This window comes from Microchirus variegatus (genome assembly GCF_963457635.1).
Source record: "Microchirus variegatus genome assembly, chromosome: 22".
In the NCBI taxonomy this organism is placed as follows: domain Eukaryota; kingdom Metazoa; phylum Chordata; class Actinopteri; order Pleuronectiformes; family Soleidae; genus Microchirus; species Microchirus variegatus.
Window position 1 is genome coordinate 20,328,318 of NC_139823.1, and position 11,915 is coordinate 20,340,232.

The 11,915-nt window shown below is 48.3% G+C and overlaps 2 protein-coding genes across 2 annotated transcripts in view; both read left to right on the forward strand.

Moving 5' to 3' along the window:
- cdk15 (cyclin-dependent kinase 15) overlaps positions 1–2,282 on the forward strand; it is a gene marked incomplete at its 5' end in the record, with an annotated part of 3,378 nt that extends 1,096 nt beyond the window's left edge. Inside the window, 10 exons of the mRNA XM_083908768.1 lie at positions 112–206; positions 305–384; positions 474–568; positions 679–741; positions 844–967; positions 1,274–1,394; positions 1,469–1,626; positions 1,712–1,760; positions 1,914–2,056; positions 2,141–2,282. Coding sequence (XP_083764894.1) covers positions 112–206; positions 305–384; positions 474–568; positions 679–741; positions 844–967; positions 1,274–1,394; positions 1,469–1,626; positions 1,712–1,760; positions 1,914–2,056; positions 2,141–2,232 — 1,020 coding nt within the window. The 3' untranslated portion in view covers positions 2,233–2,282. The remainder of the gene's footprint in view (positions 1–111; positions 207–304; positions 385–473; positions 569–678; positions 742–843; positions 968–1,273; positions 1,395–1,468; positions 1,627–1,711; positions 1,761–1,913; positions 2,057–2,140) is intronic.
- A 750-nt stretch (positions 2,283–3,032) lies between these two features.
- On the forward strand, positions 3,033–10,294 carry LOC310942912 (uncharacterized protein). The gene is made up of 21 exons (XM_083908378.1): positions 3,033–3,150; positions 3,610–3,724; positions 3,945–3,997; positions 4,076–4,228; positions 4,302–4,471; positions 4,543–4,923; positions 5,569–5,639; positions 5,819–5,983; positions 6,111–6,144; positions 6,230–6,442; positions 7,085–7,299; positions 7,382–7,491; positions 7,616–7,732; positions 7,824–7,946; positions 8,031–8,123; positions 8,235–8,311; positions 8,656–8,705; positions 8,798–8,841; positions 8,924–8,992; positions 9,888–10,038; positions 10,165–10,294. The coding sequence occupies exons 2-21, from the start codon at positions 3,611–3,613 to the stop codon at positions 10,285–10,287; spliced, it is 2,526 nt and encodes an 841-aa protein (XP_083764504.1). The 5' UTR covers positions 3,033–3,150; position 3,610; the 3' UTR covers positions 10,288–10,294.
- Positions 10,295–11,915: the final 1,621 nt, after the last annotated feature.

An 11,915-nucleotide genomic window follows, 5' to 3' on the forward strand; every position in this document is an offset into this window, starting at 1 on the left:
TATGTATGTATATATATATATATATATATATATATATATATGTAGAGTATATGTATATATATATATACAGTATATATATGCAGAGTGTATAAATCCGTGTACTGTGTTCAGAAACCATCTCTTCAGTTTGGAACAGCTCAGTCTTATCTCAGTCTGGAGAAACTCGGTGAAGGATCGTTCGCCTCCGTCTATAAAGGCATCAGCAGGTGAGACACCTGTACAATTACTACACCACCGCAGTACTCGTGTATTTATACTCCTCATATATACTGTATATGTGTGTGTGTACTCTTCTTCTGTGGAGGATAAACGGACAGCTGGTGGCGCTGAAGGTGATTCGTATGAAGATGGAGGAGGGCGTTCCCTTCACCGCCATCAGAGAAGGTGAGCGTGATGACATCATCACCTTCACGTGAAACACTCACTCATGTGTGTGTGTGTGTGTGTGTGTGTGTGTGTGTGTGTGTGTGCAGCGTCTCTGCTCAAAGGTCTGAAACATGCTAACGTCGTCCTCCTGCACGACATCATCCACACGTCAGAGTCTCTGACCTTCGTCTTTGAATATGTGGTGAGACGTTTAGTGACATCACGACAAACTGAAGAACAACAATCAAACATCTTCATCATCATCATCATCATCTTCATCATCATCATCATCTTCTTCTTCTTCTTCTGCAGCTCACAGATCTGTCTCAGTACATGAACCAACACCCTGGAGGTTTACACTCACACAACGTTCGTGTAGGTAACGTAACAAACATCTTTCTGCCAGCAGGTGGCGCTGTGTCAGCAGTATGTTGGAGCTGTGTGTGTGTGTGTGTGTGTGTGTGTGTGTGTGTGCAGATCTTCATGTTCCAGATGTTGCGTGGCCTCAGTTTCATCCACAGTCGCAGGATCCTCCACAGAGACCTGAAGCCTCAGAACCTGCTCATCACTTACATCGGAGAACTCAAACTGGCCGACTTTGGTGAGGAACCTGCAGCTAACACATGCTAACACATGCTAACAACTGCAGCTAACACATGCGAACAACTGTTAGCTTCATCAATCACATGCTAACTGTAGCGACAGTTAATGTTAACATGTGTTAGAAGAAGCTAACTTAAGTGTGTCACAACTGTTAGCATGACCTGTTATAGTAACTGCTAACTTTAGCTAGTGTTAGCCTCAGCAGAGGACACTGCAGTAGTACAGATGCTAGCTTCAGGTTCAGGTTCAGGTTCAGGTTCAGGTTCTGGATCTGGATCTGGATCTGGATCTGGTTCTGGTTCAGGTCTGGCTCGGTCCAAGTCCATCCCCAGTCAGACGTTCTCCTGTGACGTGGTGACTCTGTGGTACCGCCCCCCTGACGTTCTGCTGGGCTCCACCCACTACTCCACCGCTCTGGACATGTGGTCAGTTCTGTGGATCCATGAGCCGTGATTGTTTCTGAACGTGTGACTGAATAAAGTTTGTGTGTTTGAATCAGGGGAGCAGGCTGCATCTTCATTGAGATGCTGCAGGGGGCGCCAGCTTTCCCAGGAGTCACTGACGTGTTTGAACAACTGCAGAAGATCTGGACGGTGCTGGGCGTTCCCTCTGAACACACCTGGCCTGGAGTCACTTCACTACCTAATTATAAACCAGGTGAGTTGACTCCGCCCACTGTGATACCCAGCAGCCAATCATAAGACAGTGATTCAAGTTTGTTTGTGTTTGTTTTTGTCGTCAGAGAAGTTTCGTGGTTCTGAGCCCAAACTCTTCAGGACCGTGTGGAAAAGGTAACTCACCTGTATGTGTTAGCATAGCATGTTAGCACTGAGCATCTATGACGTGGATAGCATTAGCATGTAGTTAAAACGAATACCATGTAAAACTGTTAGCTAAATGCTAACGTGCACAGCAGTGAGTGTGTGTGTGTTGATGTGGACCAGGTTGAACCAGCTCCCGTCTAAGACCGAAGACCTGGTCCAGAGGATGCTGAAGGTGGTTCCCACAGACCGGATCAGTGCTCACGAGTCTCTGCAGCAGCTTTACTTCAGCACGCTTCCTCCTCCCATCATGCACCTGGGGGACAGTGAGGACAAGTTAACACTGCTACATGCTAAGTGTCACACTGTTAGCACAGCTAGCATGATTCTAACGTCTTCTTCTTCTTCAGTGGTGTCCATCTTCAAGGTTCCTGGTGTTCGTCTGGAGACGGAGGTCAGAGATCTTCTTAACCCGAGGAGAAGAGTCGCTAAGTGTTGGTGATGAAACCTGAGTTTGTCTGAGAAGATGATTAAAGAAAATAAATACATGTGACGCAGTAACAGAAGTAAAAGTACTTACAATCTGCAGTCGACTCATTTATTTACATTCAGTCATAAACTCATGCTAACTGTAGCTAACACAACGATGTTAGCTCCTTCAAAATTCACGCTAACAGTAGCTAACACAACGATGTTAGCTCCTTCAAAAGTCACGCTAACTGTAGCTAACACAACGATGTTAGCTCCTTCATTCACAAACGTGTTACAGTGACGCAGCGATGTGGACACAGGAAGTGATGTCACTCAATTCGGCTGCTGTGACGTCACAGTGTAACGTTGCCTCGTCTTTAAATGTTTAAAATATGATCATTTATATGAACTAAAGCCGTCCTCATTCATGGTGCAATGGCGCCCTCTGCTGGTGAAAATGACTCTTCACACTTTATATAATAACTTTTATTTCTTGTCGTCTTTTTAAAATCTTGTTCGTTGTAAAGTTACGTTGATAAATAACAGGATTTACTGCGTTCGTGATGATTATATTTTCATGTTTATATTTATGTTATTGCTCTTTGGTTTCCACTCCAGCCCAGTAGGTGGCGCTGCTGCACTCATCAGCAGATTTGCCATCCGCCATTCATCCACAAAGAAGCGTCAACAATAACGTGATGACGTCACGGCGTGTGGTCAGTGTTTATCAGAGCAGCGAAGCGACACAAGAAGTCGAATGTGGTTTAAAATGAAACCGTAAAGTGCGTTTTTTTCCTCTTTTCACTCGGCGACAGCTGCGGTTTTCCCGCTTCATGAGGCACGAGACCATTTTACCGGCGTCAGACCAGGAGCAGGAGGAGGAGTCAGCCTGTAGCTAACTTAGCTTACCGGCTAGTTAGCGCATCTTAGCTCGGCCGGCTGTCGTTAGGTTGGTACATTTAAAGTAAATGTCTGCTTTATCTTCATCTTAACTGCTAGATTAGTTCATATTCGAACAAACAGAATGAGTCGACTCCATCTTTGAGGCAACGGTTTAAAGGCAAGGTGCCGGAAGTGCATCTACAGCAGGAACCCCGTTAAGAAATGTGCTAATTAAAAGATGTTCTGACTCGAACAAGAACTTAGACACACGGTGAGAGAAAACTAAAGACTCGTTCTTAATGAGGGAATTCTGCTGGAATATTCGGCTCACAAATAAAAAACATTTACTGCAGCGCAAACTGTAAAGAACACAAACAAAGTCACGGATGTGAGTCTGTGTTCACATTCAGAAGGAAACATTATCACAACATTGACGTCAGTGCATCGTCACACTTATTGAACCACGTCACGTCTCAGTTCACGGGTCATGTGACGTCACGAGGTTTGTTTCCTCTGTTGTCCACAGGATGGCGTCTCAGTTCAAAATCCCAAAGAAGAAACATCTGTCAGAGTCTGACTCCGCCCACCTGCACCTGCAGTCACCGCTGTCTCGCCTCCAGGGCCCCGCCCCAAATTTTAAGGTGGTATTTGTGTTCTGTGGTTACTTTAAAGTTGTTGTTTGTGACTCTTTTAAGGTGGTATTCTTTTCTAACAGCAGGTGCTAATTGTTTTAAGGTGGTATTTGAGATTCTGTGATATTCTTGTTCTTTTAAGGTGGTCTTAGCCAATGTAGGTGGGTGTAGTTAAGGTGGAATTTTAAAAGACGTGTGTTTTCATTCAGTTGCTGTTTGCTGTGAACAGGGTTATGGCAGCCAGTCTGACAGGATGCATGCTGGGAAAACCCTGGGACACAGGTGAGTGAAGCACCGCCTGCTGGCTGTGGCTGTCATCACAGCACGCTCTGCATCACCGTCGGTCATGTTTTTGTTCAGGGAGTCGCGTGAGCCTCCGTTCACGGACAAAGTGAAGAGGATGCTGGGAATCGACAGCCTGGGAAGAGGCAGAGCATCAGCAGCCAATCACAGAGCAGCAGGAAGCTCCGGCCTCAGAGGGGCGGGGTCATCCTCGCCGTCCCTCACCAACGGGTGAGTTGATGCAGTCGAGGGTTGATGTTTGTCCTGCTGGACACAGACGGTCATGTCACGTGTCCTCCAGCAGATGGCGTCCTAAGAGAGCGTCTGACCGCCTGCTGCAGCCTGACGTGTCCTCACAGGTGTCCTCACAGGCGTCCTCACAGGCGTCCTCACAGGTGTCCTCACAGGTGTCCTCACAGGTGTCCTCACATGTGTCCTCAGAGCGTCGTGTGTCTCCACCACAGAAGAAGAAGAGTGAGTCCTGTGGTGAGATTGACTTCTTCTTCTTCTTCTGATGATGATATTGATGTTGACTCTTTGTCCAGATCTGTCCATCTCTGTGGTGGCGCCGGACTCTCTGGCAGAGCTGCGAGCCCAGGAGCATGCTGGGAGTCAGAGGAGAGACCAGGTCAGAGGTCACGGTCCACACTCAGAGGTCACTGAGAAACCTGTGAGCTCCTCTCAGTCCAGTCCTGATCCTGGGTCAGAAGACGACTTTGTCCTCGGACCGTCCTCGTCCTCGTCCTCCGCACAAAAGACGCCAAAGACGACGCTGGACAGGAGGCGGAGCCTCAATCGGACGGCGTGGAGGCGCAGCGATCTGGAGGACGTGAGGGAGAGAGAGAGACTACGGTGGAGAGAGTTCAAGGCCAGGAAGGAACAGGGCGGCCATCTTAGATCCAGGAGACGCAGTCCTGCAGAACCCAGTGAGTCAGACCAGAACCAGAACCAACACAGACCAGAACCAGAACCAACACAGACCAGTACCAACACAGACCAGAACCAACACAGACCAGAACCAACACAGACCAGAACCAACACAGACCAGAACTAACACAGACCAGAACTAGCACAGACCAGAACCAGAACCAACACAGACCAGAACCAGAACTAACACAGACCAGAACTAACACAGACCAGAACCAGAACCAACACAGACCAGAACCAGAATCAACACAGACCAGAACCAGAACCAACACAGACCAGAACCAGAACCAACACAGACCAGAACCAACACAGACCAGAACCAGAACTAACACAGACCAGAACTAGCACAGACCAGAACCAGAACCAACACAGACCAGAACCAGAACTAACACAGACCAGAACTAACACAGACCAGAACCAGAACCAACACAGACCAGAACCAGAACCAACACAGATCAGAACCAGAACTAACACAGACCAGAACTAACACAGAACTAACACAGACCAGAACCAGAACCAACACAGACCAGAACCAGAACTAACACAAACCAGAACCAACACAGACCAGAACCAGAACCAACACAGACCAGAACCAGAACCAAAATAGAGTAGAACCACAGAACAGAATTCTTGTTTGTCTTCAGTTGTTCTGTCCAGTGAGGAGGAGGAGGAGGAGGAAGATGAAGAAGAGGGCGGAGCCAAGAGTCTGGATCAGGTAGGACAGGTTTTGAGCTTGTGAAGCTGTTTGATGACATCACTGATGATGACATCACTGATGATGACATCACTGATGATGACATCACTGATGACATCACTGATGATGACATCACTGATGACATCACTGATGATGACATCACTGATGATGACATCACTGATGGTTGACCTGCTCGTCAGTCGTCTACAGAGGAACGAGGTCACCCCAAGGAGCCGCTGAAGACCACGCCCTCTCTCCTGAAAACCACGCCCTCTCTCCTGAAGACCACGCCCTCTTTCCAGCAGCTGGAGTTCAGCTCTCTTCACGTGGGTCTGACGCACGCCGACGCTAACGGACGCACCACGGTGACCTTTGAACCTCGTCATACATTTATAATCAACATTTAAATGTTCCATAATAAGTCAGTGTGTCGTCGTCATGGTAACAGGAGCTGTGTATGTGTGTGTGTGTGTGTGTGTGTGTGTGTTTCAGATCACACCAAACGGTGTCACTGTTCCTTTAAAAGGTAAAAACATCCACGTTTAAATACGATGATGATGATGATGATGATGAAGAAGATGATGATGATGATGATGAAGGCTCTGTCTCAGTGTCAGGTGGTCAGGACGGTGAGGTCACCGTTGTGGCGTCTGAGCTCCGTGGTTACGGCGTTTGGGATGGGGGCGTGGCTCAGGGCGGAGCTCTGTTGGACGGGTGGGAGGGGCCTGCTCCCTCGCTGCTCTTCCTGTGGGTGTCGGACGCCCAGGCTAACCTGCTGCAGCGAGAACTGTCGGCCGTCAGTGGCACCACAGCGCCCCCTACAGGTGAGCAGGGCTCAGTGTTTGTCTCTGTAATGTCTTTCAGTCAGATGTCTCTCAGTTGTCTCACAGACAGTTGTCTCACAGACAGTTGTCTCACAGACAGTTGTCTCACAGACAGTTGTCTCACAGACAGATGTCTCACAGACAGATGTCTCACAGACAGATGTCTCACAGACAGATGTCTCACAGACAGATGTCTCACACACAGATGTCTCTCAGATGTCTCACAGACAGATGTCTCACAGACAGATGTCTCACAGACAGATGTCTCACAGACAGATGTCTCACAGACAGATGTCTCACAGACAGATGTCTCTCAGATGTCTCACAGACAGATGTCTCACAGACAGATGTCTCACAGACAGATGTCTCACAGACAGATGTCTCACAGACAGATGTCTCACACACAGATGTCTCTCAGATGTCTCACAGACAGATGTCTCACAGACAGATGTCTCACAGACAGATGTCTCACAGACAGATGTCTCACAGACAGATGTCTCACAGACAGATGTCTCACAGACAGATGTCTCACAGACAGATGTCTCTCAGATGTCTCACAGACAGATGTCTCACAGACAGTTGTCTCACAGACAGATGTCTCACAGACAGATGTCTCACAGACGTCTCACTCTGTCTCCTCAGCTCCTCCGTGCTGCTGCCTCCTACTGGTGTTGAAGGAGCAGCTGCAGGAGCTTCATGCTGCCCTGTTGGCGTCCATCTTGGACATGGCGGAGTACCACATGGGGCGCTCCTCCTCCCCCTCCTCCCCTCTGGACTGGACTGATGGACTGATGCTCCTCCACAGCTGTCCTCCTCCTCTGGACCAGCACCTCCTCAGACTGCTGGGACACTCTGCAGTAAGACACTTGTCTTCTTCTGAGGACGTCACTGTTGGACCACTTCACTGGTTTAACTCTGTTTCACTGACTGTTTGTGCAGGACTCTGATCCTAGTCCTGGTCCTGATCCTGGTCCTGGTCCAGTGAGAAGAACTCTGAGAAACAAAAGGTCCACTCTGAACTCAGGTGGTCTGCAGCAGCTTCCAAACAGGTAAAGAGCTAATGAGAGGTCCTGGTTCTCTGTGTCCTCAGGTTGATCCAGTTTTCAGGTTCTGGTCTGTGTGTCCTCAGGTTCTGGTCTGTGTGTCTTCAGGTTCTGGTCTGTGTGTCCTCAGGTTGATCCAGTACCCCCCTCCCCCCTCTAAAGGCAGTATCTGTGTGACCAAGGAGGATCTGGTTTGTTTGAACGCTGGAGAGTTTTTAAACGACGTCATCATCGACTTCTACCTCAAGTCAGTGGTTTGTTGAGATGTGAGAGTTCAGACCACAGGGGGCGCTGACGTCCTCACTATGTCCTCTCTGTGTCCTCTCCATGTCCTTCAGGTTTCTTCTGCTAGAGGGCGTCAGAGGCTCTGTAGCTGACCAGAGTCACGTCTTCAGCAGCTTCTTCTACAAACAGCTGAGCAGACGTCGAGCCGCCGGCGAGGACGACGCCCCCTCTGTCCCGTAAGTGGAACGATCCAATCACAGAGCAGCAGTTCAGCGTCACGTGATGTCGTCATCTGACACTTCCTCTCTGATGGTTTTCAGCGATCGCCACACGAGGCACCAGCGGGTGAAGACGTGGACGCGTCACGTGGACATTTTCACCAAAGACTTCCTGTTCGTGCCTGTCAATCAAGAGTAAGGAGACATGTGACCTCTGACCTTCAGCAGGTGTGAAGGTCACACTGTTGTCTAACTGTGTGTGTGTGTGTGTGTGTGTGTGTGTGTGTGTGTGTGTGTGTGTGTCAGAGCGCACTGGTTCCTGGTGGTGGTTTGTTTTCCTGGACTCGAGGACGTTCAGCAGGAGGAGTTTCACAGGTCCACAGGTGAGTGCGTGTGGAAACTTCTACTTCCTGTTTCACAATAAAACAGGAAGTAGAAGTTGTGTTGACCCAGAGCAGGAAATCAAAAGTACTTTACCCATGAGCCTCTGCAGCAGAAGAATCAGCTGGAAGGTTTTGAAGATAAAATTATGTTTTGAACCATTGGAGGACGTCCTCAGGACATCACGAGGACGTCCTGAGGACATCACGAGGACGTCCTGAGGACATCACGAGGACGTCCTGAGGACATCACGAGGACGTCCGGAGAACGTTTCCTTCAACAGTTTTGAGAACTTTCAGGGAACCTTCTGAGAATGTCTTGATGATGTCACGATTCTGTGTTTCAGGATCAGTGCGGGTGGCGGGAAAACCCGGTCTGAGGCCACACCCACCACCGGTAAAGATTACAGATGTTACAGATGTTATCTGAAAGAATGTCTTCAGTGAAGATTGTGGTGATTGATCAGAAGGTTGTTGTTGTCTTTGTAGGACTGTACTCAGCAGGGACGTCTCACAGACACCGTCCTGAAGAGGTGAGTCCAACTCTTCATCATCGTCTTCATCTCAGGTTCTGTCTCGTTTGTCTTTCAGTCTTTGTTTTTGTGTGTTTTTCAGGCCGTGTATCCTGGTCATGGACTCACTGAAACTGTCTTATCATGAGAACGTCTGCAGGCTCATCAGAGAGTGAGTGACACCAAGAAACCATGGTTTCATGTTGTTGTGATGTTGTGACAATGTTGTTGTGATGATGTTGTGACGATGATGTTGTGATGTTGTGACGATGATGTTGTGATGTTGTGACGATGTTGTTGTGATGTTGTGACGATGTTATTGTGATGTTGTGACGATGTTGTTGTGATGTTGTGACGATGATGTTGTGATGTTGTGACGATGTTGTTGTGACGATGATGTTCTGATGTTGTGACGATGTTGTTGTGATGTTGTTGTGATGTTGTGAGGATGTTGTTGTGATGTTGTGACGATGATGTTCTGATGTTGTGACGATGTTGTTGTGATGTTGTTGTGATGTTGTGACGATGTTGTTGTGACGATGATGTTCTGATGTTGTGACGATGTTGTTGTGATGTTGTTGTGATGTTGTGAGGATGTTGTTGTGATGTTGTGACGATGATGTTGTGATGTTGTGACGATGATGTTGTTGTGATGTTGTGACTATGTTGTTGTGACGATGATGTGATGTTGTGACGATGTTGTTGTGATGTTGTGACGATGATGTTGTGACGATGATGTTGTGACGATGTTGTTGTGGTGATGTTGTGATTTTGTGACGATGTTGTTGTTGTGACAATGTTGTGATGTTGTGATGTTGTGACAATGTGGTTGTGATGTTGTGACGATGTTGTTGTGACAAAGTTGTTGTGATGTTGTGACAAAGTTGTTGTGACGATGATGTTGTGACAATGTTGTGATGTTGTGACAATGTGGTTGTGATGTTGTGACGATGTTGTTGTGACAAAGTTGTTGTGATGTTGTGACGTTGTTGTTGTGATGATGTTGTGACGATGTTGTTGTGATGTTCTTGTGATGTTGTGACGATGTTGTTGTTGTTGTCCTGCAGTTACCTGCAGGTGGAGTGGACGGTGCGTCGCGGGACGTCTCGTGTCTTCACGTCAGAGAACATGAAGAGCTGCAGCTGTAAAGTTCCTCAGCAGGACAACAGCAGTGACTGTGGTCTTTACCTGCTGCAGTACACTGAGAGCTTCCTGCAGGTGGGTGTGTGTGTGTGTGTGTGTGTGTGTGTGTGTGTGTGTGTCTATTGTAATCCGTCTGTCATTGGTCAGTTGTGACCTCAGATGATTGATGGTCTGAACGGAGCTCTCTCATTGGCTCTGCAGAATCCCGTGGTTCACTTTGACTTCCCGTTGCGTTTGGAGCACTGGTTTCCGCGGCAACAGGTGCGACAGAAGCGCGAGGAGATCCGGCGTCTGATCGTGACCATGCACCAGAGTCAGAGATAAAATCTACTTTTTTCTATTTTTCTAACGTTCGTTTGTAAATAACCACAACTTTTTCAAAATAAAACCTATTTATTCTCATTTCCAGACTATGCTCTTATTTTGAAATGCAGTCGTTTACATTATGACAGGAAGTCGTGTGACCGATTATCTAACATATCTGTAACTGAAGGAGGGGGCGGAGCTTGGTCTGGCCTCTTCCTGTTTGCAGCTGTGATGTCACTCCCCCCCCCCCCCCCCCCCCCGACCTTCATCTTCTTCACTGTGTGAAGGTCACTGAAGGCCTCTGTTTGTCTAAGCTGAGGTCAAAGGTCACTGGGTCACACACACACATGTATAAATGAGTGATTGAAGCGCACCAGGACAGTCTTCAGATGTTTGACTTCTCCTGTTGCATCATGGGAAATGAACCCTCTCACTGGTCTATTGTATTACCTTTGATTCCCTTTGAACAAACACTGACGGTCGTTGTGTCGCTCCACTGATCCACCGCGCTGACGCTCATCCAGATTAACACATGGGATTAGAGCGAGAGAGAGAAAGAGAGAGAGAGACTCCGCCCACAGTGAAGTCCGCCCATCTGCTCACCTGAGAGAGAGAGAGAGAGAGAGAGAGAGAGAGACGTGGATGGACCAGCGTTGGACAGAGGACGTGAGACGAGCTGTAGAGGACATTCTGTGAGACATGGACGTGATGTTTGGGAGGTTGGTTCTGTTGGGCCTCGGGACTCTGCTGGTCTCAGGGACTCTGCTGGTCTCAGGGACAGGTTGGTATGAAGTCTGTGGTCTGTGCTGGATTCCTTTGATCAGCTGTTTGATTGGCAGGTGTCTGTTCCTGCAGAGACCACTGGTGACCTGACGGTGGACTCTCAGGACTCTCAGGACCTCAGAGGTCCAGGAGATCCCACGCTGGACTCAGATGATCTTCTGTACCGACAACACTCGGCTGTGACCCGGAGGAGGAGGAGCCTCTTGTTTCCCAGTGGAGTCAAACTGTGTTCTCAGGAGAGTCTGGACCAGGTCTTCCAGAACCACCTGAGCTACTTTCACCTCAGAGGTTCGTCCGTCTTTGTTTTAACTCTTTAAGTCAAATGTTCTGAGGTTAAAGACAAACTGTCCCTCAGTCCTGGTCCTGGATCCCCGAGTATTAAGAACCCTGTTTTCTAAAGTGTGTCAGGAGAGCGTCTGGGAGGCCTTCAAGATCTTCTGGGACCGTCTGCCTGAGGGGAGCGAGTACCAGGACTGGACCGGCCGCTGCATGGACGGCTCCGTCAGCGTCGTGGACATCGGCAGCTTCTTCAGCCGCTCAGAGGAGCACAGCGCCCTCATCAGGAGCGTGAGTGCACTGACGTAGAGCAGCTTCACCACTTCCTGTTGCTGATTTAGTTACGGCCCACTTCCTGTTTTGGATGATTAAACTTCTGTGCATGACCTGCACGCAGGAAGTGGACAATCTGAAACAGGAAGTGGACTGTAACTTTGAGTCAGGGCCATAGCGCCACCTCTGGGATCCAATGAGTTCATATCTGACTTTTTCTTGTTCAGTTTAATGACTGTCCTTCACATTGAAGACATTTGTCCTTCACATTGAAGACATTTGTCCTTCACGCTTAAGACATTTGTCCTTCACAT

Coding starts and splice junctions, on each gene's coding strand:
- LOC310942912 (XM_083908378.1), top strand. CDS start 3,611: ATGGCGTCTCAGTTCAAAATCCCAAAGAAGAAACATCTGTCAGAGTCT. Junction 4,229..4,301: donor TCGCCGTCCCTCACCAACGG/GTGAGTTGATGC, acceptor GTCCTCCAGCAG/ATGGCGTCCTAAGAGAGCGT. Junction 8,124..8,234: donor TTCGTGCCTGTCAATCAAGA/GTAAGGAGACAT, acceptor TGTGTGTGTCAG/AGCGCACTGGTTCCTGGTGG.